This window comes from Desmodus rotundus, chromosome 5 (genome assembly GCF_022682495.2).
Source record: "Desmodus rotundus isolate HL8 chromosome 5, HLdesRot8A.1, whole genome shotgun sequence".
Taxonomy (NCBI): domain Eukaryota; kingdom Metazoa; phylum Chordata; class Mammalia; order Chiroptera; family Phyllostomidae; genus Desmodus; species Desmodus rotundus.
The window spans coordinates 117,775,928-117,801,199 of record NC_071391.1 but is presented as its reverse complement, the minus strand read 5'-3'; the positions used below and the strand labels follow the sequence as shown (position 1 = coordinate 117,801,199).

The 25,272-nt window shown below is 41.6% G+C and overlaps 1 protein-coding gene across 17 annotated transcripts in view; it reads left to right on the top strand.

Annotated features, from left to right (window-relative positions):
* Nucleotides 1-12,111: 12,111 nt before the first annotated feature.
* AAK1 (AP2 associated kinase 1) overlaps nucleotides 12,112-25,272 on the top strand; it is a 168,640-nt gene continuing 155,479 nt past the window's right edge. For 16 of the 17 annotated variants that reach the window (XR_008426988.1, XR_008426986.1, XR_008426987.1 and 13 more), the window contains exons 1-2: nucleotides 12,438-12,634; nucleotides 12,949-13,358. Coding sequence is in view for 13 of the 17 variants with exons in the window: in XM_053925546.1 (XP_053781521.1) it covers nucleotides 13,196-13,358 (163 nt within the window). In the remaining 4 variants the exon portion in view is untranslated. Of the gene's footprint in view, nucleotides 12,222-12,437; nucleotides 12,635-12,948; nucleotides 13,359-25,272 lie in introns of those variants that run through there. The other variant, XM_053925542.1, reaches the window with a different exon arrangement.

Genomic DNA, 25,272 nt, shown 5'->3' with positions numbered 1-25,272 from the left:
TTTCCAGGAATTTATCCATTCATCCAGGCTGTCCAATTTTGGGGCACATAGGGGTATTAAAATCCTCTACTATGACGGTATTTCTGTCAATCTCTCCCTTTACATGCATCGAGATTTGCTTTACTTTTAGGTGCTCCTGTATTGGGTGCATACATGTTTACTAGGGTTATATGCTCTTGTTGGATTGTTCCCTTTATCATTATGTAGTGTCCTTCTTTGTCTCCTACTTTGTCTTTGCCTTGGTTTTAAAGTCTATTTTGTCAGATAGAAGTATTGCTACTCAGCTATTTTTTTCCTTTCCATTTGCATGAAATATCTTTTTCCATCCCTTTACTTCTAGTCTGTGTGTATCTTATGAGGTGAGTCTCTTGGAGACAGCATATATATATATATATATGGATTTTGTTTTCTTATCCATTCAGCTACCCTATGTCTTTTGATGGGAGCATTTAAGCCATGAACATTTAAAGTGACTATTGATAAATATGTACGTATTACCATTTTATTTTTAACTATTTTCCTCCTCCTTTTTCTTCTTCTTCCTAAAGCCAGCCCATTAACATTTGTTGCAATACAGTATTGGTAGTAATAAATTCTTTATCTTCTTCTAGTCTGGGAAACTCATTATTTCTCTTTCAATTTTAAATGATAGCCTTGCTGGGTAAAGTAGCCTTGGTTGAAGGTCCTTGTTTTTTTTTAAAATACATTTTACTGATTATGCTATTACAGTTGTCCCATTACCCCCCCTTTATTCCCCTCCACCCTGCACACCCCCTCCCACCCACATTCCCCCCCTTTAGTTCATGACCATGGGTCATATATATGTTCTTTGACTTCTACATTTCCTATACTATTCTTAACCTCCCCCTGTCTATCTTCTACCCACCATTTATGCTACTTATTTTCTGTACCTTTTCCCCCTCTCTCCCCACCCACTCCCCCTTTGATAACCCTCCATGTGATCTCCATTTCTGTAATCCTGTTCTAGTTCTAGTTGTTTGCTTAGTTTGTTTTTGTTTTTGGTTCAGTTGTTAATAACTGTGAGTTTATTATCATTTTACTGTTCATATTTTTATCTTCTTTTTTTAGATAAGTCCTTTAACATTTCATATAATAAGGGCTGGGTGATGATGAACTCCTTTAACTTGTCCTTATCTGGGAAGCACTTTTTGTGCCCTTCCGTTCTAAATGATAGCTTTGCTGGATAGAGTAATTTGGGATGTAGGTCCTTGCTTTTCATGACTTGGAATACTTCTTGCCAGCCCCTTCTTGCCTGCAAGGTTTCTTCTGAGAAATCAGCTGACAGTCTTATGGGCACTCCTTTGTTGGTAATTGTCTCCTTTTCTCTTGCTGCTTTAAGATTCTCTCCTTGTCCTTAATCCTGGATAACTTAATGATGATGTGCCTTGGTGTGTGCTTTCTTGGGTCCAACTTCTTTGGGACTCTCTGAGTTTCCTGGAATTCCTGGAAGTCTATTTCCTTTGCCAGATTGGGGAAGTTCTCCTTCAGTATTTGTTCAAATATGTTTTCAATTTCTTGCTGATGTTCTTCTCCTTCTGGCACCCCTATGATTCAGATGCTGGAATGTTTAAAGATGTCCTGGAGGTTCCTAAGCCTCTCCTCATTTTTTTTGAATTCTTTTTTCTTAATTCTGGTTGAATGTTTCTTTCTTCCTTCTGGTCCACAGCATTGATTTGAGTCCCAGTTTCCTTCCCATCACTGTTGGTTCCCTGTACATTTTCCTTTGTTTCACTTAGCATAGCCTTCATTTTTTCTTGTAATTTGTGACCAAATTCAACCAATTCTGTGAGCTTCCTGATTACCAGTGTTTTGAACTGTGCATCTGATAGTTTGGCTATCTCTTCATTGCTTAGTTGTATTTTTCCTGGAGCTTTGATCTGTTCTTTCATTTGGGCCTTTTTTTTTTTTTTGGTCTCAGTGCACCTGTTACATATAAGAGGTAGAGCCTTAGGTATTCACCAGGGTAGGGCAACCCATGTCACTGTGTTGTGATGCTATATGTGGGGGAGGGGTCCGAGAGGGAACAATGCCACTTGCTCTACTCTCTGCCGGCTTTTACTCACTTCCCCCACTACCCACAATCAAATTGGGCCTTTCTGGTGCTGATTCCTGGGTGGGTGGGCTTCTGTACGTTCTAGGACCCTGCGGGTCTCTCCAATGAACTCTCTTGTGAGGCTGGGAGTTTCTCCCGCTGCCACCTCAATCCCCACGGGTGTTTTCAATGAGAGGTTTGAGGCTTTATTTCCCCGCGCTGGAACCCTGGCTTGTGCGGTCTGTCTTGCTCCCCAGTTGTTCCTCCCAGTTTATCTGCATGCAAATGTGGGACTGCACAGTCCGCAATCCACTGCCTTGCCTGACAGCCACCACCTTGTCCACCCAGGTAATCGAGCTGCTGCCTTGCCATGAGTCCTCTCCACCAGGCTGCCCATCTCCGCCCCTCCTACTGGTCTGGATGAATATTTCATCTTTAACTCCTTGGTTGTCAGACTTCTATACAGTTTGATTTTCTGTCAGTTCTGGTTGGTTTTTTTTCTTTTAAATTTGTTGTTGTCCTTCTTTTGGTTGTATGAGGAGGCACAGTGTGTCTACCTACGCCTCCATCTTGGTTGGAAGTCGAAGGTCCTTGTTTTATTCACCTTGAATATTTCATGCCAATCCCTTCTGGCCTGAAATGTTTCTGTTGAGAAAACAGATGGCAGTCTAATTGGTGCTCCCTGGTAGGTAACCAACTGCTTTTCTCTTGTAGCTTTTAAGATTCTCTCCTTGTCTTTAAACTTTGCCAATTTAATTATGATGTGTCTCAGTGTAGGCCTCTTTGGGTCAATCTTATTTGGGACTCTTTGCACTTCCTGGACTTATGTGTCTTTTTTCTTCACCAGGTTAAGAAAGTTTTCAGTCATTAGGCTCTCCATCTGTTGCTGACTCTCATCTTCTGGTATCCCCATGATGCAGATGTTGTTAAGCTTCATGCTGTCCCAAAGCTTTCTTAAATTCTCCTCATTAAAATAATCTTTTTTATTCCTGCTCTGCTTAGGTGTTTTTTCCTACCTTGTCTTCCAAATCTGTGATTCAATCCTCTGCTTCATCTAACCTACTATTTATTCTTTCCACTTTATTGTTTATTTCAGATATGGTATTCTTTCTTTCTTTTTAAAAAAAGATTTTATTATTTATTTTTAGAGAGAGGGGAAGGGAAGGAGAAAGAGAGGGAGAGAAACATCAATGTGTGGTTGCCTCTTGTGTGCCCCCTACTGGGGACCTTGCCTGCAACCCAGTCACATGCCCTGACTGGGACTCAAATCAGCAACTCTTTGGTTCTCAACCCGAGATCCATCCACTGAGCTACACCAGCCAGGGTGGCATTCTGTATTTCTGACTGGTTCTTTTTTATGGTTTATGTCTTTCTTCATGCTGTTAAGTATCCTTAAAATCATTACTGTAAACTTTATATCTGATAAATTGCTTGTCTCCATTTCATTTAATTCTTCTTCTGGAGCATTCTCTTGTTTTTTCATTTTGGGCCTGTTTCTTTGTCTTCCCATTTTGCCTGCCTCTTTGTGTTTGTTGCTATGTTAGGTATGTCTGTAAATACTCTGGTACATTACTATGTCAGATGCTGCCTGTGACAGGCCCTGGGCAGCCTGTTTGGAGCTATCAGTGATACACAGCTTGTGGCCCCATCTCTGGGCCTGGGTGTGTGCAGAAGGAGCCAAGCTGTGCACCAAGTCTGGCTCTTATGGGCACAGAACCTGAGGGAGAGTTAGCTAAAGTCTCAAATCTCCCAGAGATCTGCCTTAGCCTGCAGGCTTTCTCTTAGGCTTGATCAGTGAAACTGCCTCCAGTTGTACTTCTCAGCAGCCAGGCTTAAACTCCACAAGGTGGGGTGAGAGGGATTCCTGTCTATGGGGCTATCGCTTCCCCCAAGGGTGGAGGGGAGTGCTGTGCCAAAGAAAGCTGGCTTCTGCAGTATGGGGAATGACTCAGCACAGGAATCCTGGTGGCTGACCCTTCAGCTCTCTCCCCAAAACCACCAACCCCAGACTCTCCTCGTGTGGCTCTAGTCCAGTCTGACCTCCTTATGCCAGAGCCCAGGGTAAGTGCTTGCAAATGAAATTTTGTGCATTGGCCCTTTAAGGGGAGCTCTGCATCTCTAGCTGTCTCTCCCTGGTGGACAGAAACCCCACTGCTTTTCACAGTCAGTGTTATTTGGGGTCATTTCTGGGGTCTGGTGTTCTAGGTTGGGGAGCCTAGCTCAGGGTTTAGGCCCCACACTTTTTAGGGCCCCTCCACCCCAGCCACTGAAATATCCCTCTGGAACTTTAGCTGCCACCCATGGGAGCCCTGTCAGTCCTGTTTTGCCTCCATACTTTCTACCAGTCTTGTGGTGATGTAGTTTCTTCTGTAAGTCTTTGGTTATAAGGCTTCTCTCCAGCTAGTGTTCAGCTGCTTATTCAGGATGATCTTTTGATAATTGAGTTATAATTCCAGTTTGGTCCTGGAAGGTGGTTAGCGTAGCTTCCATTTACTCCACCACCATCTTGGATCTCCCCCTGGTAATTCTTTGTCTAACCTTTTGAGGAACTGCCAGACATTTTCCAGTGGCTGCACCTTTTACATATCTATGAGCAGTGTATAAGAGTTCTAATTTCTCCACATCCTTGTCAATACTTGTTATTGTATTTTTTATCATAGCCACTCTAATTGGTGTGAAGTGGTATCTCATTATGGTTTTGATTTACATTTCCCTAATAACTAATGATGCTAGCAATTTTTATCTGTTTATTAGCCATTTGTGTATCATCTTTGCAGAAATCTCTCTTCTGATCTTTTGCACATTTTTAAATTAGGTTATTTGTCTTTTATTGTTGAGTTGTAAGAGTTATTTATATGCTCCAGATGCAAGTCCCTTATCAGATATATGGTTTGCAAATATTTTCTTCCATTTTGTGAGTTGTTTTTTCTTTGTTTTCTTGACAGTCTTTTGAAGACATTTTGAATTTTGATGATAAGATAGGCTTGTGACACTACTCTTTTAAATATAACTTGAATGTTTCCTGGGACTACTATGCATGACTTTTGATGAGCAATTCACTTGTTTAAAATTCAGTGTGAATCAATAAGTTAAAATCTATTTTTAAAATCATATAATGAAATATTTGTTTCAGCTATTATCATTTCTTTCATCCAATCAAATAGTAAATATTTTCAATCTCCAATTAAAAGTAAAATATATGCTAGCTGCCAGGCCAAATAGTTGTTAGCAGATTGTACCTTTCTCTTTTATTAAGTATGCAAGGAAAGTTTGAACATGATAGCTAAAGATTTAACAGGGCTATTTCTGTTTTTATACATGATTCTTATTATGAAAAGCCGAGCACTTATATTTGACGCATGTTACATATATTTAACAAAAATAATGCAATGTCTTTTATCACACTTTTTGCTTAATAACTAACTTGCAACTTTAGCTACATATTATTTCTTTTTTTAAAAATAAGTAATAAGGAAACAGCATATTCTTTTTATTTTGTTTATAACAAATTGCAAAAGCAAATTATATAGATCTTTATTATTTTAATTTTGATTGCTTTTAGTTATGTTGCCAGATACTATTTATAATTTTCTTCTCAATACTTTAAAATTTTTTGAAACATATAAACACATACCTGTACTGAAAATAAAGTTATGGGGGGGAAAGCTATACTAATTGGATTACATGACATATATTTTTATAAATTAAATGAGTAAAATTTATTTCCACAGCTTTAACAAAAACATATTTAAATCACATATAAAAATAGCATTTTATTAAGAATTATTATATTGGTAAAGGTGCTTTGAAATTAATATTACTTTTATTTTCTCAATCCTTTTGAGAATATTGGGTTAAACAAGGTGCTTCTAAAGGAAGAATAGAAATCACGTGGTAAATCTTGGTAAAACCTTTCTTATATATTTCCCAGAAAGTGAGGAAGGGAATAGTTCCAATAACTGCATAATACACTTCTGCAAGTGGTAGTTTTCTTTTTTTATTTGCTTTTGATAAAATTATAAAAAGATTGATCAAGTTAAAGTTGATGTATAGTTAAAAGTAATTTCTGAGAATAGATCCCTTTTATTTTTATTTTATTTTATTTTTTTGCTTATATCTCAGGAATGCAAAGAGAGAAGTGATAATGCTAAAGAAAAACTTTTTTGAGTCCCATGCATTTGTGCATTTAACAAGTTTTCCCAATGTTTACATCTATAAAAAAAAATAAAAACAGACATAAAATTTGATGGAATTAATGAACAAAAGTTTTAAAAGCCCCATTCCTCTTGTGAAGAAATGCATTCCCCAAATATTCTTACTTTTTTAGAAAAGATTTTATTTATTTTATTTTTAGAGAGTGGGGAAGGGAAGGAGAAAGAGAGGGAAAGAAACATAAAGGGGAGTTCTGGCCAAGATGGAGGCGTAGGTAGAAACCCTTTGCTTCCTTGCACAACCAAAAGGAGGATAACAACCAGTCTAAAATCAATAAGCAACCAAAAGCGCCAGAAAATCAAACTGCATGGAACTCTGACAACCAAGGAATTAAAGAAAAAATCAATCAGAACAACCAGACCAGTAAGGAGAGGACTGCTCAGACCAACTCAGAAAAACCGTGAGGATGCAGCAGATCGTGGGGGTGGGGCTGGCTGACAAGCTGGTGGGGGTGCCGTGTGGGAGGGGCTGACTTAGGGGAAACTGACACTCAGAGCTGACTGAGGGGTATGGCAGGGGTAGCCTCAGTGGGAGAAACTCGCAGTCTCACAGAAGAGTTCATTGAAAAGTGTGCTAGAAATGAGCAGGTGAGCCACACTGTTCTCTCTCTGGTCCCTCCCCACAGGCAGCGCTGCAGCGCAGCAAAGGTGGTTGCCTTGCCCAAGTGAATACCTAAGGCCCCACCACCTTACAACTTAGCAGCTGCACCAAGACAAAGAAATAGGGCCCAAATAAAAGAACAGAGCAAAACTTCAGAACTAAGCGATGAGGAGATTGCCAACCTATCTAATGGAGAATTTAAAGCCCTGGTAATCAAAATGCTCACACAACTGATTGAGCTTGGTCGAAAAATGAAAGAACAAATGAAAGATACCTAAAATAAAATAAAGCAAAATATTCAGGGAACTAACAGTGACAGGAAGGAAACCAGGACTCCAAGCCATGATTTGGAACAAAAGGAAGAAATAAACATCCAACTGGATCAGAATGAAGAAACAAGAATCCAAAAAAATGAGGAGAGGCTGAGTGAGGAATCTCTGGGACAACATGAAACATTCCAATACCCGAATTACAGGAGTGCCAGAAGGAGAACAGTAGCAAGAAATTGAAAACTTATTTGAACAAATAATGAAGGAGAACTTTCCCAATCTGGCAAAGGAAACAGACTTCCAGGAAGTCCAGGAAGCTCAGAGTCCCAAAGAAGTTGGACCCAAAGAGGAACACATCAAGGCAGATCATCATTAAGTTACCCAAGATTAAAGACAAAGAGATAATCCTAAAAGCAGCAAGAAGAAAGGAGACAGTTACCTACAAAGGGGTGTCCATTAGGATATCAGCTGATTTCTCAAAAGAAACCTTGCAGGGAAGAAGGGGCTGGAAAGAAGTATTTGAAGTCATGAAAGGCAAGAACCTACATCCAAGGTTACTCTATCCAGCAAAGCTTTCATTTAGAATGGAAGGGCAGATAAAGTGCTTCCCAGATAAGGTCAAGTTAAAGGAGTTCATCATCACCAAGCCCTTATTATATGAAATGTTAAAGGGACTTATCTAAGAAAAAAGATAAAAAATATGAACAGTAAAATGACAATAAACTCACAACTATCAACAAATGAACCTAAAAGAAAAGAAAAACGATGAAAACAAAAACTAAGCAAACAACCAGAACTGGAATGGAATCAGAGAAATGGACATCACATGGAGGGATTTCAGTAGGGAGGAGGAAGGGAAGAATTGGGGGGGGGAAGGTACAGGGAAGAAGAAGCATGGTTAGTAGGCACAAGGTAGACAGGGAGAGATAAAAATATGGTATGGGAAACAGAGGACTCGAAGAATTTATATGTACAACCCATGGATGTGGATTAAGGGGGTGGAATGTTGGAGGGTTGGGGGGATAGGGTGGAGGGGGGATAAAGGGGGAAATATTGGGAAAACTGTAATAGCATAATCAATAAAAAATACTTCAAAAAACCCCCAAAACATCAACTTGTGGCTGCCTCTCACGCTCCCCCTACTGGGGGCCTGGCCTGCAACCCAGGTATATGACCTGACTGGGAATTGAGCTGATGATCCTTTAGTTCGCAGGCCAGTGCTCACTCAATCCACTGAGTCGCACCAGCCAGGCCAAAATATTCTTACTTTTTGTCAACTCATCAAACTTTGCATTATATTTATATTACTTCAATCAACTGTATGAGACTAATCATTGTCATGAACCAAAAGAGTCAGTCAGAAGAAATTTAACACTTAGAGATTTATACTTACAGGAAATTAAAAACATGTTTATGTTGCTATGGAGAAATATAATGATACAATCAATGAAAAAATTTTAAGCACATGGTTACATGATTTTAGGATAAAATCCTGTGGGGGATTTAGAAATATGTGTTCTAGAGGATAAGGGAATTCCCAGGTGTTAGAGAAAAATTTAAGTATTTTTAAATGGGTAATTGTATTTATATTCCATCAAATATGTGGTATTTGGTCTCCACTGCATACACTGAAAAAAAGTGACAATTTTATTTTTAAATGACAATATTTATAAAATGCCATAAATCATATCCTTTGCAATTATTTTGACTCATGATGAAATTTTTATATGTCAACTTTAAAACATATGAGGTAATACAGGGTTTTAAAAAGTGAACTTAGTGATTATCTCAGAGAAAACATTTGAAAACCACTGTAATAATTCCCAAGTAAACTATGATATTTCACAGATTCGCCTAGGAGAGGCCCAGCGGAAAGACTGTAGATTTCTACTGTGACTGAATCTCTGCCCTCTTGTTAAGCCAAGACCATCAGCAAAAAGAACTGTTTGGAAAATATTTCCTGAGAAGCACTTAAACTCTGGGGTCAATACCGCATTTGAGAGTTTATTCAATGGCCATGGCCATGCATCATATTTTAAGACTCCTCATTGATGTATAGCTGAGGACTGGAGCCTGTCTCTCAAAGATCGTGAAGGCTGGATGATACGATTAAATACCCAACATGGTGTGGGCCTTAGGTAAGGTCCTTAATTAATGCTGGTCCCCTTCCCTTTGATTCCTCTAAGGACACACCACATGGTTTACTGGGACATGATTTAGCCATATTACAGGTCAAATCATTTCCCCCAAAATAACAAACTATGTACATCCCTCTGTTACAAATAAAATCTTTATTGTTCATCTATAAAATTGGGGATAGTAATATAATAGTATTTACTTTGATATAACAGATAACATATCTATGTCATAGAGATGTATACATGAGGACTAAACTATATATTAAGCACTTGATACAGTAATTGGCATACAGTAATGTGGAAGATAACAGTAAATGTGAGTTTCCTTTCCCCTTTCTTTAATTGGTATTTATCCATAGTATCTTCTAGACCAAGTTCAAAATCTCACTTAGCCGAGAATACCTCAAATCAATCTTTCCACCTTAATCAGATTGCTGTCTTCTGTGTCACATTTAATTTGAAGTTAATTATTTGGTTTATTTAAGTACTGGTAAGAATACACTCTGTATAAACTACTGTATTGAATGTTTAAGGAGGTAAGTAGACCACTGTTCCCTGACCTTGAGGCACTTGGTTGAGGTGATGATATACATGAAAAGTTAAATAGAAATGAAAGGCAGGGTGGGACAAATTATACAGAAAGTAAGGTGGTAGGAGTTTTGAGTTTATAGTGACTGATCTGTTATTATTTTGTTCTTGGGAACTAAAGAATTACCAAGAGTTTATAAGGGAGTTTCAGTTTTATGGGTGAGAAAACGGGACCAGAGGTCTACATAGTATAAGCACACAGCTCTGGAGTGGCAGAGGCTTCCTGTCTCCTGGTCCCATGCTGCTTAGTAGATGTTTCCAACTATTTTCAAATTCACTAATCAGTTTATGTTTGCTCTTTCTAACCAGACAGTTTCGTGTAGCTAGTTAAGCACTGGGTTCTGAAGCCAAAATGTTTGGATTTGAGTCCTGGCCTTGCCAGTTACTATGTGGGTGACTTATCTCTATGCTTCACTTGCCCCATCTATAAAATGAGTATAATAATATCTTATTTCATAGGGTTGTTGTGAGAATTAAATAATATATGCAAAGCATTAAAAACTGTTGTTTTGCCATCTCGCTATTAGTCTCAGAGAGAATGGAAGGCAAAAAGTCTAGTCTTCTAATGTTTTTTTCTTTATCTTCTTTATTATAACCTCAGATTCTGATCAAAGCATCCAGGTGGGGTGTTCATAAATATGTGTTATCTAATTTACCTATTAGATAAATAGGATTTATCTAATCCTATTAGATAAAAACAAGTTTTTGTATCTCAGAAGTAAGATTTGGGATTTGTCTCAGGGCTGGCCTAGTAGTCTGGTAACAGAAAAGTCTAGAAAAGTAAAAACTGAGATACCAACGGATTCTAGAACCCAACAGAGCTTCTTTAAAAAAGACAGTCAAGATCATTAGATGCAGAGAAAAATGGAGGTCAAGGAAATCTAATTCTAAATGAGCTCTCCCACATAGTTTATGATCTATTCCAAACTTCCTTAGACAAAATCTAGCCTTTTAAGGAAAGTGGCGAGAACATGCCTCCGTAGGCTTGCTTTGAGGGACTGTTTTAGCAGGTGCTGCGTTCTACCCTGGAGGTGGCTGCATGAATTTGTGAATTGCGGTGACAATATTGACTCCCTTCGGAAGAAAAGATGCTGTCTCTACACAGGAAGTTTAACTATAATGGCACTACTTGAAACAAGGAGGAGGAAGAGGAGGAGAGGGAGAAGGAAAAGAGGGAGGGGGAGAAGCAGCAGCAACGTCGCTGTCAGCCCAGTCACAGCTCAGTTCAATGTTCAGATTAGAAAAAGCAAGCACCATTTTTTTTTCCTAGGGCACCCTTCTCTACGCTCCTCAAATGCCTGCTGAAAAAAATCTGGGACGAAATAAAAGCTAATAGGGCTGTCGCAAAATTAGGGATGGGGAGAGCAGGTGTAGGTGAGAAATAACCTGTATTCAGGGGTTAGAAAAAATCATGTTTTTTGAGGGGGAGGGAGCTGGGACTTGTCATTCTCTATCAGGAAATCCAGGGATGGAGAAGGGTACTGACTGGCGATGCAAATCTTCTGCACTTGACAGATGCAAATCACATTGCCCACCCCCATCCTCGGCACTCAGGCGATATGAGGGTAAAATAAGCATAAAGGGGGGAGAAAAAGAAATAACAGGTCAGCCTACGGTTCTCGTGTGGGAAGGGGTTAGCATCAGCAAAGGTGGAAGAATTTAGGGTCACCGTCAGCAGACGAACCCCAGAGTTTGGGGTCAGAGCTAAGGGGTCGTATCTCCTGGTACCCCAGTATCTGTCCTGCATACACCTTGTAAGTTTCTTGGTTTGAGTCTCGCCCGTAGATTCTCAGATCGGACACTGAGTTATTAAGCGTTCTCACAGTGCAAAGCTCAGAGCTGAACGCGGAGCCGGTTCTCAGTAACATCTGGGAGCAAAGGAGGCTTTTGAGGTTGGGGACGGAAGCGCACTGGTTTTATTTATGTTAGGGTGTGGTCCTTGTATCAACTGCCAGCAAAATTTTTCCGATCACCATCGGTCTTCCATCTTCTGCTCAGGTGACGTCGGGAAGCCCCGCTGGACTGGCTAGGGGATAAGCGGTTAAGCTGCGTCCTTCAAGTGTCAGTCTCGATCCCGTTTGGAAACCACAAACCCCAGAATCCCTTGTGCAGGGAGTTCAAGCCGCAAATAAGATGGCTCCAGAGGGGTGGAACATGCCGCAGGGTGGAAACCCGAGTCCCTGGCAGTTTTTTTTTTTTTTTAACCGGATGTGTTTAAATAACTGAATCTCCACAAATGCACCACCCCACTAGCCACCTTCGAGGACGAGGGGGCCGCCGCCACCGCCTCGCTGGCTTCTCCAGGGACATCCTGGGAATTGTAGTCCAGCCGCTGGGCTACGCCGAACTACCTTTCCCGAGGTGCCTTGCAGATTGGGAGATATCAACGTTCTTTCCAAAACTCTCTCTGCACCGAGACCCCTTTCCCGGTCCCCTTCTTTCTGACCACCCCTTCCAGTCTGGTCTGTCCGGACAGAGAGGCGGCGGTAGGAGGGCCGGGCCGCAGCCGCGCCACCAGGAGAGGCGCTTCCGGTGGCGGTTCACTTCCTGGTTGGGTGGCTAGGGCTGAGCGGGAGCGCGCGCGGGGGAGGGGCGGAGGGTCAGTCTCCGCCGGGCGCTTCGGGGATCAGCTGGCGGGCGGGCGGGTGCCGTACGCGGCCCCAGCTCTCTGCTCTCGCTGCAGCGCCGCCTCCTTTCCCCGATGCAGGCAGGCCTGGCGGTGGTGACAATGTTGCGGGGCTGGTAGCTGGGCGCCGGCCGTCGAGCCTTCTCAAGTGGGTGCCGCCGGGATGCAGCCTCGAGGGGCGGTGGGGAGACCGGGGAGGAGCGGGACGGAATGGGGGGCAGCAGTGGCCAGCTGAGCCGGCGCTGTTCCAGGCGGCCCGAATTCCTCCTTTTTTCCAAGCCTCGGGCACAGGGTCCCAGGTTTGGGGGCCGGGGACGTGTTTTCAGCCCCAGGGTTTTTCTCGTTAAGAAAATGCAGGAAGCATTTCCCCAGGTTGATGGCTTTTGCTCCCTCTAAGACTCAGCAGTTGAATTTTTAAGTATGTTACTGATTCATCCTGTCTCTCTTCCTCTGTCATCACAGGTTTAAACTTACACGAATCGCTCTTTAGAGGAGGAGGAGGGGACCACCGCGCGATTGACACGCATATTCCTATAGGCATCCTCCCTCAGCCCCCACCCCCACGGCCGGATTCGGGTGGCTCCTCTCCGAACTGAAATCCGAGAAGAAATCCTTGGATCTCTTGTTTTCTTAAAAAAAACAAAAAACAAAAAAACACACCAAACCTAGAAGCTGTCGGTATTTTGCTTTACTGCTTCCTATTCGCAAGATGAAGAAGTTTTTTGACTCCCGGCGAGAGCAAGGCAGCTCTGGCCTGGGCTCCGGCTCCAGCGGAGGAGGGGGCAGCACCTCGGGCCTGGGCAGTGGCTACATCGGAAGGGTCTTTGGCATTGGGCGACAGCAGGTCACTGTGGACGAAGTGTTGGCGGAAGGTACGGTGGGACTCTCAGTGCCCCGTAAATGAAAATCTCGGGTTGATGCAGCACGGTTCTGGTTTCTAGTTGTTGAATGTATGAATGGATTTTGACCAGTTGACACTCCCTTCCCCTTCTCTGCCCTGTGAACCAATGTCCTTGAGAAATTTAAAACTGAGATTTGAAAGTGACAGGGTTTATGGGGCAGGGGGAGGTTGCTGGACATTGTTTACCTCAGTGGTCTTTTATTTTATTTTTTTTAAAAAGTCGACACACCAGATCTTGAAGATCAGGTGAGAAAAACCTAAGTGTGAAGGTATGAAGCTTTACATCAAATGTAGGGTGGTGGGCTTGTCATTCTCCTAAAACTTGAAGTAATCGATGTGAGGGCTGAAGAGAGGGGTTTCTCCTTCTCTTTCTTCTACCCAACTTTCCCATTGCCAGGAACAGGCAGTGGAAGGCAGAGAGGATTTTCAGAGAATGGAAATGTTTTTCTAAGAGCTAAGTCTCTTGGTGAGTTTGATGAGGTTTCCTGACCCAACTGTAATCAGGTCCCCAGGATGTAGCTAAGATAACAGCTATTACATGAAATGAATGTGGTTATTTTGAAATCAGTCAATAGGCCCCTCTTCCTTCTGTTTTAGGTTTTTTTTTAAATGCTGAAAGAATTACTTGAGAGTGGCATCTGATTTTTTCTTTTTCAGTATTGGATATGTTATTTAGATCTGCTGTATTTGCTGTGTAAATTCCATATCTAAATCTATATTTTTATTCCCCAGACCTTCTGGAAGTCTTTGCATGCCTCTTTTGGTAACCTTAACCTCGACCTTCATAATCATACCAGACTCATACTTTTTACAGCCCATTGCCTGCATAGTGTGCTTTTATTTTTTTTAAAAGCAGCAATTTCCTTGGCATGAAGCTATTCAAACTAATTGGATGGGGCCAACCTGCTCTAGGTTGTGTTATCTGCTGCAAGGGGGTGGGGGAAGGGAAGGCCTCTATTGCTGCAAATGTTGGTGGACCTGTTTATTCACTGGGGAAGGAGACTTTTTGTAAGCTAAGGTTGAAACAAGAGTCCAACCTGGGCCTGGGAAATGCTGCGGGTAGTTTGGGAGGAAGAAGAAGCTATGTTTGGCTCTCAGCTTATCTAAGCAGTGGATTCAGCTGGGCCCAGTGTTCTGGGATTAGGGTTGAAGCCTTTACTTTAAAAACACTATTTTTAAAAAGGTCTGACAATGTCCTCGTGAAATTACTGCTCTTCCATTTTCAGTGCAGCTCTAGCTGGACTTAATATGGGGCCTGAGTCACTGTCCCTCTGGATCTTTCCTTGTGGGCTTTGGTGCAGGATGGGAAGTGCTTCTGTGCTGGCTGCCAGATCCGCACCCTTGAGTCTGATCTGTCTCTTTCATCCCTGTGCCAAAGCCCTTGACTGCAGTGGGATGGAGAAATGGAGGAGAGTGTGAAAGAGAAATTGGGAGGAATGAAGGGGGGCATAGCTCTTTCCATTCCTCTGAATGGCCTCTGCTGACCCAGGAGCATTTTGTTCAGCTCGGATATTGTCTCACTGCAGACAGTGTTACCCTAAGTGGTGCCTGTTCTCAGAATCAGAGTGATGGAAAAGAGAAAAGGCAAAATTGGTCTTTGTTATCTAGGCTGCTCTTTTCTTCCCCAGAATTCATCCCTGAGAACTGCACATCATGCATTATATTTTTAAGTGAAACTTAGGGCTTGTAGCTCTCCATTCATTCATTCATTTGTTCATTCAGCAAACAGTTACGGAGTGTCTTTGATATGCCAGGCACTGTGCTAGGCTCTGGGGATATGATATAGAACTAGATGCTGGAGTTTACAAACTGCTTTGAGAGATAGGAAATAGCTAGTTAGAATGAGTGATATGTGCTATCATGGAGATAAACTTAGGGTGGCCCCCAATTTTAGAGAGATGAGAACTGCTTTCTACAGGAAGTGACTGGCTGGAGAATGAGTAGGAGTTACCTGGTATTGTGAATCATAGACAAAGACTTACAGTAACAAGAGAGAGTCTCCTATAAAACCAGGTCTGTCAATATTGCCTTCTTTATGTTTTATGAGTAGAATTGAGTTTGAAAATGTGACTCTTAGACATGTGGCTATGTAAGAGCCAGTATACAAAGTATTTGTAGCACTTACCAAATACAAAGGCACCACTAGGTTCTTGAGAGGGACATGGGGAGATCTAAAGTGTAATGTCTGCCTTTAAGGAGCTGTCAGTGAACTTGGGAACACAAGGCAAACATTCACACATACAACAGCATGGTCACCAGCACTGTGAAGTCAGGCATAACTAGGTTCAAATTCTGGACCTGTTCTTTACTAGCTGTGAAACCTTAGATAAGACATTTTAAACCTGTCTTGAATCTCTGTTTTCCTATGGGCAGATCTTAAACTGTGGAGCCTGGGTCAGGAGCAATATCTGGGAGCTTGTTAAAAATGCAAATGCTCAGGCCCAGTCCATAAACCATGGGCATAGGGTTTTAACAAGTTCCTGGAGTGAGTCTGATGCAAGCTAAAGTTTGAGAACCACTGCCCTATGGAGTGGTCTTGAAGATATGAGGCAATGTGTGTAAATTATTTAACATTTGTTTCAGGTGTTCAATAAATGGTAGCCCTTATTTACCAGCAACGTTGCATCATACATACAGTTAAGCGGGAGTGAGTGTGGCAGTGTGAAGGTTAATGTGGCTACAGGAATCTTCAGGAATTTTTTTCCCCCATTTTGGGTGGACAGAGCCAGGTGTTCTTTGCAGAGGTCTCATCAGCTCCTTAAAGAGTCAACAGAAGTTTTGGGTAGTCATGTTCCTTCCTGGACCCTCTTCTGTTTGAGGTGTCAGGTGCTGACCTGGCCACCTGTCCCAGCCAGAATTGTCTAGGATTGATGAGCGTTGTGCAGCAAGTGCCCAGGGCAGTGGCCAGGCAGTTCAGGGAGGGATGGTGTGGTGGGCTTCAAACACAGACCTTATTGCCTCCACATCCCATCGATCATCCCTTTTTCCCTAATGTGGGTGCTGGTCTATGCTTTATAGTGAGGAATTGCAAACACCCCGAGGAGGAGGTATTGAAGTAAGACAGGAGAGTGCTTGGGCTGCCATCAGCAACATCAGCTCTGCTTGCCTAGTTGCACTGACTAGTCTAGAGGGGATTGTTTGTCTTGGGGAAATGAAGGCTCTGAGTCATGAGTTCGGAGGGATATGGCTATCTCTAGGCTAGGTGCAAGGGAGGATATTTTCTCTTTAGCTTCCTCAGCAAAGATGCCACAACAAGAGGCTACATCATGTCTGATGTAATAGGCATGTGAAGTCAAGGGAAGATTTGGTGTAAGCTTCCAGAATGAGCTCAGTGGGAAAATTGGAGCAATGCTTAAAGAGAACTGAGAAGCTCTGCTTTTATCATACTACCTTAGCTGCATGAGGCCTTATAGCTAAGCTTTACTAAACCATAAGTAAATGTTTGTTGAATACCTACTGGGTTCCAGACAACATTCCAGACTGTTTCAGTTCTATATAAGGTGGACAAGGTGGCCCTTCAGAACAGTTTCTCACCTGCACCAAAAGGAGTCGAGGTCTAGGGCTAATGAGAACTACTGAGTTAGTCTTCAAATCAGTAAACTTTTAACAGTTTCTTCTGCCTACAGCACAAGATAGTGAGGTTTAAAAATGGTTGTGAAATAGCCTAAAAAATCAAATATACAAACGTGATGTATGTATAATTAATTATAACATGGTGGTGGTATCAGTATACTGCATGAATGTCTTCATTTAGTGTATGTTTGTTAGTGCCTTCTTTATGGCAGGCACTGTATTAGGGCTGAGCTATAAGATGAATGGGATTTGGGCTCAGTTCTTACGGAGCTCATAGACCAACAAATAACCCTAAGATAAGTGTCCGGTACTTAGCATGGCCCTTGGTGGATATTAGGTGTTAAAGAGACCATAAGAGATGATAAAGAGAAAGGGCCTGGGGGTGAGGATTTATAGATGAAATGTGCTTTGAACAGGAATGGAAATTGCCCAGCAGATGTTCCTGATGAGGGTTACCTGAGGTCTTGTAAGCAGAGAGAACAGCATACGCAAAAGTGTGGAGTGGTGAAGCTGTACTCGAGTTCTGGGAATACTGACTAATCTAGTGTTATCATTTTGGTTAGAACAAGTTTCCCTTCCAGAATCAAGGAAAGAAGAATGTGGAATGGTACAAGGAAATATTTTTACAATTTGCTCCCTGGATGTGCTTGCTGCTCACTTTCTTCAGTGACCCTGGGCCTTTTGAGTAACTATTGAGTAGGTCTCCAGTAAGCACTGTGGGGCAAGGGAGTGGCTAGTGTCTGGGGAAGGAGTGGTCCTGAAGGTTCAAAGAAAAGCAGGAAGCTTGAAGCAGAAGCATGTGGGGAGTGAGACCACTATTTCAGAAGGGAGTTGCCAGGGGAGATAATGAGGATGTTTGACCAGAGCAGAAGGTATGTTGGAGAGAAAAGAAAAGGAAATAAGGTTATGGAGAGCTTTAGTGGCAGGCAGAGAGGTAAGTCAAAAGCACCTGAGGTCTTTTCTTGATGCAAACACCAATTCGATGCCTCCCACTTCAGATGTCTGCCTGCTGGGAAGTCTGGTTTTTCAGTGGCAACTGCAGATTTTCAGGGGGTGGTTTGTGAATGGTGTCTTCTTCCTGGCTTCGGGCATGAGGACAGTTATAGCTTCGCTAAATATAGCCAAATCTAGAATTCAGAAATGAAATCTAGAATAAGCAATTGCATGATCTTTCCTTTGGTCTCCCTAACAAAGTCATGCTCATTTAATGACAGAAAAGGAAGAAACAGTTTTACATGTGTTTTGAGTGGGAGAGTATGGGGGAGGCATATACTCGTACCTCAGTAGCTAAAACTGCATGTAGGATACACAGGAAACACTTGGTAAATATTAATGAAGTGCACATGAAAAACATTACTGCATCAGAGCAGTCATTTTAACTAGTAATATTTGAAAGTTGACACTTCATACGGGGGACTAACACCATCTACCTTCATCCTGTACTCTTCGAAGGATAAGTGCTTTCTGAGCCTGTTTAAGAAATAACTGTGACATCTGCATCTGAAAGAGCCAATGATAATAATAGAGTGGTATTGTCTACTGAAGTAGAACGTAGCACTTTGAAGTAGCAAAGAGTAACTTTCAGTCTACTTTTCTGGAGTCATTTGTTGGTGCAGGGGAAGAAACCACTGCAGTATAAATTGGGAGATTAAGGTTCGTTGGTTCATTCATTGCTGTATTCGGTAACTGTTACTGAGCATTCACTAAGTGCGGGACGCCATGCAATGATAAACAAGACATGCTCTGCCTTGAGCTCACAGTTGTAGAACTTCAGACATATGAGCAAATAGCTCTAAGGATGTAAAAGGCCTAGGAGAACAGACATGAGGGAGCAATTAATTGTATGGGGTGAGGAGTAGTCAAGGAAAGCTAAAGAAAGGTGATATTTGAGGTATGTCTTCAAAAACAAGAACTTACTGCTCTGGCCGATGTTGGAGTGTCGTCCCAACAGGAACGTTGTGGGTTAATTTCTGGTCAGGGCACATACCCAGGTTGTGGGTTCGACCCCTGGTCCCAGCATACAATCCCCAGTCCGGGATCATATGGGAGGCAACCAATCGATATTTGTCTGTCACATCAATGTTTCCCTCCCTTCCTCTCTCTCTAGAAGCAATGAAAAAATGCCCTTGGGTGAGAATTAAAACAAAGCAAAACAAAACAAAACAAACAAAAACAAAGCAAGAGCTTATTACTAGGTCGACAAGGTTGAGAGAACATTCTAGGCAGACAGAATAACATGGCCAAAGACACAAAAGCAGAAAGTGCACTCACTGCTTGCTGGGAGCTGTGGGTTTTGAGGTGGCCTCTCCTTTGGTCCAGAGTTGTGCCGTACTGTAAAGTAGTCACGAGACACCAATGACTATTTAAATTTAAATCATCTTGCCATGGCAAACTGAGAAGTAATAGAAGACTTGACTGTTGCCTTCCTAATTGACGTGATGACCAGCACACGAGAAGTAAGTGCACCCTGCTAGCTATTGAAATGCTGGAGTGTGTGGTGTTGTCTCAAATTCTGGAAGGGTGGATTGAGGAGAAGGAGGTCAGTGAGGACTGAAATGGTTAGAAAAGATTTTGTGAAGATGGCTTGTTTTTAACCATCATAAGGCTCTTAAACGAGTCCCTTCTCTGGAACCTCTTCTTCGAGGAACCTTGTTTTAGGGAACATACCGAGTTCAGCATATTTGCATACAGTATATTCTTAGTAAAACTGAAGTGAATATTGCAACATCTTTGATCTCTTTTGAGGAACAAAATTACCTCCATAGTAAATCATATGTTCTGTGTTTATACCCAAACAGAAAAAGTCTTTTATTCTATGGGATTTTGAATCACTCAGGAATAATGAGTATTAGCACATTAAGGTAACATTGGCTGCAGAATTTTGTGCCTACTTACTCCCTCCATTATTATCTTTATTATTATTAGCCTGTTATCTTTATTGTTATTTAGCCTATTATGTATACTTTAAACAACCTCAGTTCTATTGAGTTACAGCCAATTGTTAGGAAAAAGCAGTCCAATGAGTGAGACTCCCACCTCCGCAGAGGGCGGGTTCCTCAAGCTGGAACAAAGTTGGAAGAGTAAACATCTGGAATTTTGCTTGAGGTCTGCTGTGAGTGAATGAGCTTGAGCTGGTCAGTTTTCTCCTTGGGCTCTGAGCTAAGCTTGGCAGACAATGGATGGCAATGCCAATTGAAGCTTTGTTATTTGTGATTTCTGAAGAGCCAAGAGATTACCGGATGAAAGAGTTTATGGCATCCCTGTATTTTTTATAATGGAAGGGCAAGCATAGCATTGATGTTAAAATTAGCATTCGTAATTAAAATGATCTCCAATAATGATGCCTTTCATCCAGGACTTGAATCTTGGAGAAAGCAGTATAATGCCGTGCAGTTTGTTGCCTGTTTTTAAGGATGCTTACAGTTCTTGTGCTGGGATCTTTAGGATGAAAGAAAGACTGTTGTGCCTCGGGTACTGAGCATGAATTTGAGAACAAAATGGAGAGTTTATTACTCTTTGGGGACAGGAAGAAAGACAAGGACTCAGGGCTCATCAGTTGGGCCCTTCTGGGAGGAGTGGGGCCTGAGCTACGTTTGCAGAGGTGGCAGGATTCCTGCTTGTACCCATAAGCCATGATTTTTCCTGAATCTTGTTGGTTCAGGAAGTGATGATTATCTTACAAGTTTGTTAGACCTGTTTAATTTCCCATGTGCGTAACCTACCCTATTCTTCAGACCTTTGTTCTCTACTATTTTTAGAAGTCTGGCAATCTTGGTGGAGATGAGGTGGGCAGCGTTGGAAGAAATAATTGTATCTGGCGTTTTGGCTATGAAAAACGTCTTGGTTTGACAAGAAGGTGTAACTCAGTAATGATTGGGGAAAACCTGATATCCAGTACTGTTTTTCTTCCCCTGTACCTCTGGGATAAAGGGAGCACTACGATGTTCTCCCCAGAAGACTTTCAAGGTTAGCACTATTTGTGGTGGTTTAAAAGCAAAGGAATTGGAGGTAGGCAGCCCTTGCCTTGAACCCTGGACCTGTCCCTGTGATGTTGGGCAATTTACAAAGATCCAAGCTTCTAATTTATAAAATGCAGATAATACTGTTGGTAGTTGTAAGGATTAGATAAAATTATGCAAAATATTTAGTGTAGTGCCTAGCATATACTGTAGTTAGCAGTCTGTAAATAATAACTCTTTTTAAGATTTTTAAAAAAGATTTTATATATTTTTCAGAGAGAGGGGAAGGGAAGGAGAAAGAGAGGGAGAGACACAATGATGTGTGAGTAAACATTAATCAGTTGTCTCTTGCACTTCCCCAACTGGAGACCTGGCCCACAGCGCAGGCATGTGCCCTGACTGAGAATTGAACTGGCAACCTTTTGGTTTGCAGGCCAGCACTCCATCCACTGAGCCACACCAGCACGGGCTGAATTTTGTTTTTATCAGGCAGTATTTGTTTTGCCGTTTGTATAAACTGGAGGAGCTAGAGTCCTGGTGATTGAAGATATATATATATATAATTTCAGAGTATCTACCAACCCCAGGATGAGGAATAAAGAGAAGCTAGAGAATCTCCGACAGATATTGTGGTTTGATTTTTTTCCTGCTTGAAAGCCATCTGTTTTAGGAAAATTTCCTCTGTCAGGTTGCTATTAGTTATGATGGGTCTCTCTGCCCCCTGAGGAATGCCTGACCCCAGCTGCCTATCCAGCTTCAAATCTTGTGCTCCCACTTCATAGGTCTCCCACTTCATTCAGGCCTGTGCACTCCTCATCTCCCATTTACCAAAGATTTAGTTCTTCACAAAGCTTTACTCCTATTGTTCCCTTTACCTGGGAGACCCTTCCCTTCCCTACCCACCTATCTTAATCCCATCTGACCTTTGCCCTACCTAACCCTAGTACTCACCACACCTACCAGAGTGGTGCATCCCTTCTGTCCTTTGGATGCTTGTCATTCTTGCTGGCTGTGTTGACTCTTTTGGGTCCATAATCTCAAAGTTTTATTTTGCTTCTTAGCTGTTTTGTATCTACTTTGTATCATTTGTATCTACTTTCTAGGGTTAGATACAAATGTTTCTACCAGACAGGGTGTAAACCTTACGTTTACTTTGTATCCAGTCCAGGACTCTTAAATTTGAATAGGTCCACAGTGGGTACTGGAGAATAAATTAAATGAATAACACAATAAATCAGTACTAATTCAGATTCACTGCCTAGGCACTACATGCCAGACAAATTTGAAATCCACAGACCTCCCTTATCTTTATTTTGATAATATAATAGATTTATGTTTGGGGTGTTACTACAATGATAAGAACTATCGAATCTTTTAGGTTTCCTGTAAAGTTGAAAATGACAAGTTCGAAGCTAAGTAAAATACCTTCCAGGAAACCATGTAAATTTTTTTTATTGATTAGCTTCAATTGTGGGTTACTAATACTATCAATCTCAAAAGTAGCAATACAAGGTATACATATCTTAACTATATAAAGGAATTCTAAAACTGCTCAAATGCTCTACCGTGAGGATGAAGAAGATTAGGTCAGGTATCAAAAACTCAGATATTTTCTAGCTTGTGATGGTTGTTGGCCCACAGTAAATTAGGGCAGTGATTTCTCAACTCATATTTGGGGCAGTGAGTGTGGGAGCAGAGTACAGTTGGAGGGGAATGTATAATTTGAAAATCACAAACTCCCATCTAGCAAGGAAAGAAGGGAACCTTAAAGAGCAGGGGGAATGATGGTATACCCTCATAAGAGGCAAATACTGTAGATTTAAGGGGCTAAGGTAGGGAGAGGACATGAGATTTTTATATTTATCAAGGAGGATATGGTTTTTAAATGTTCATAAATATGGCTGTAGCAGCTCAGTTATAAATGGACTCTAGAGAGGTGGTATCCGAAATTAATCACTGAATGTAGCACTTAGACTATAGGTAGGCGCACCTGTTTCTCCCCAATCTTGCTAATTTCAGGAAGGTGAAATGAAAAGAGGGATCAACAGAATATTATGCCTTGTGGATTGGCCTGTGAGCTCTGTGACCTTGCCAGAAGGTCACCTCTTGGTGGCTCTTTGATCAATGATGAGAATTCACTTGAAAGAAGTTGCTTTTAAATAATGCAGAATTTCCCAGAAGATAAAGTATTTCCTTTTCTTTTAAAATAATAGTTTTAGAATATTCATATGCTATATTAATAATAACAAATGGGTTAAGTGTCTATCTACCTACTCAGCAATTTTGGCATTGATTTTAAGGTGATATGATGGAATAATGTCCAAGTCCATATGTTCAAGTTCTGGTCCTAGGGTTTGCTCATAGAATATGAGTAAGCAGCTAAAGGAAGCAGATCGTCTGGTCTCCTCAGTGATCTTGGACACATAACTTCGCTCCTCTGAGCATGTCTTTCCTTGCATAAATAAGCAGATCACTGGGTCATCTTGGAGATCTCTTCTAAGTCAGATATGATTTTTGAGTTGTATAGTTTCCGTTGAGAGCATTTGGGAGGGACCATCAGGGTTGGTTTTTTTAGGTTGAAGTGTGAGACTTGTGTAGCTAGGACTAAGGCAACATATCTGAGACAGATTGTTAACCTGGGCCTGTGTATGAGCCATAATGAGAGGTGTCATTATCAGCGGAGGTGAAGGATTCCATTCCTCTTTTACTTGGCTTCTTTCATATCTGTCCCTTCCACTGGAAGAATCAGTGCTAATAATTAGATGTTGGGGGTGAGAGGAACATTGGACTTCTGGCTTCAGTGACTGGGTAAATGATGGCATCAATAAAAAGAAGAAAGAACAATGTATGAGGGAAAGAGAATGACTTTCATTTTGGACTTTTAACCACGAAGCACCAGTGGAAATCCAATGTGGCTATATATAGTTCAGGACACTGCTGGATAGGACTGGCCTAGATTTGAGAGAAAAGTTTGGTGGGAATTGTCTTGTAAGTACATGGTATTAATGAAAACTGAAGTGAAATAATATCTCACAAGGAGACCATGTGGAAGAAGAGAGAAGTGGCTGTGAGTCAATTTCTTGGGATCATCAGTGTATAAGGGGCAGGAAGAGGAAGAGGAGCACACCTAGAAAAAAACGCAGACCCCTAATTCTGACCTGCAACACGTTTGAGAACTTGTATCTCTCTTCACCTCAGCCAGTATGCTCTTTGCTACAATGACTCATCTCTATCTTTTTCATCATTTAACATCGTTTCCTCTTTAGTGTCTTGGGCTTAGCTGGTCCCTTTGTCTGGGATGTTCTTCCTCCTGCTCTTTCTATGGCTGGATTCTGATTTTGGCCATTCAGATCTCACTTAAATCTTACCTCAGAAAAGACTTCCTTGACCATCCAATAGGAGGAACCCATCATGTTTCATTTTGCCAGGTAGCGTGTGTCTCATAATTTTCTTGCTTATTGTTTATCTCTCTCTGCTGGAATTTCACCTTCCTGAAGCACAGACATTGACTCACTTGTTTATTGCTATATCCCCAATGTCTAGTGTGGTGCCGTTGGAAGAGCTCAGTGAAAACCAGTTGAATGTATGAGTGAGCACAGAAGGAGGCAGAAGGAATAGTCAAAGGTATGTATGTAGAGTCAGGAGACAAGGAGTGATGAAAATGAATAGTAGGTAGATTTAAAAGAAGGAGTGGTGGATACTTTGGGGGTTGAAAAATCAGAAAGGGCTATTGGATTTGGAAATGCAGAGATCATTCATGAGTTTTGTTAGGGCAGTTTAAGGGAAGCAAGGAGTAGAGTCCAGGTGGCAGTGAAATGAGTGAATGGGAAGTGATATAGATGCTGACTCGGAGGAATTTGTTATTTTTAATGGTGGAAGAGTCTTGAGTACATGAATCAGAGGACGAGGTTAGAGATACATAGTACAGGGGAGATTGATGGAATGATGCTGAGGTGGTGATGACAGGTTATGGATGGAATCGTGAACACAGGTGAAGGAGATGACTTTGGACAGGAGGAAGAGCACTTTATTAAGTGACCTGGAAGGAGGAGGAGGAAGGATGGGTTCATAAAAGAAACTGGTGGGGTTTGGCAAGTTGATGGAGATCTTGCTTCACAGCTTCTGTTTTCTATTGAATGCTGTGGGCTGGGAGTTGCGTTGGGGGTTTAAAGAGAGTAGGGAAGGATTGGAAGAGTTCCTTAGGTTTGAGGAGAGGACTGACAGAGATAAGATTGGACTAGTCATATGGAGAGCCCATTTGAGCTGACTCTTTGTGGAAAGACAGGTTTCCCTGACCCCTGAGGGTTTATCAATTTTGAAAAATACACTATTTTGGATAGGACTTATTCTGAA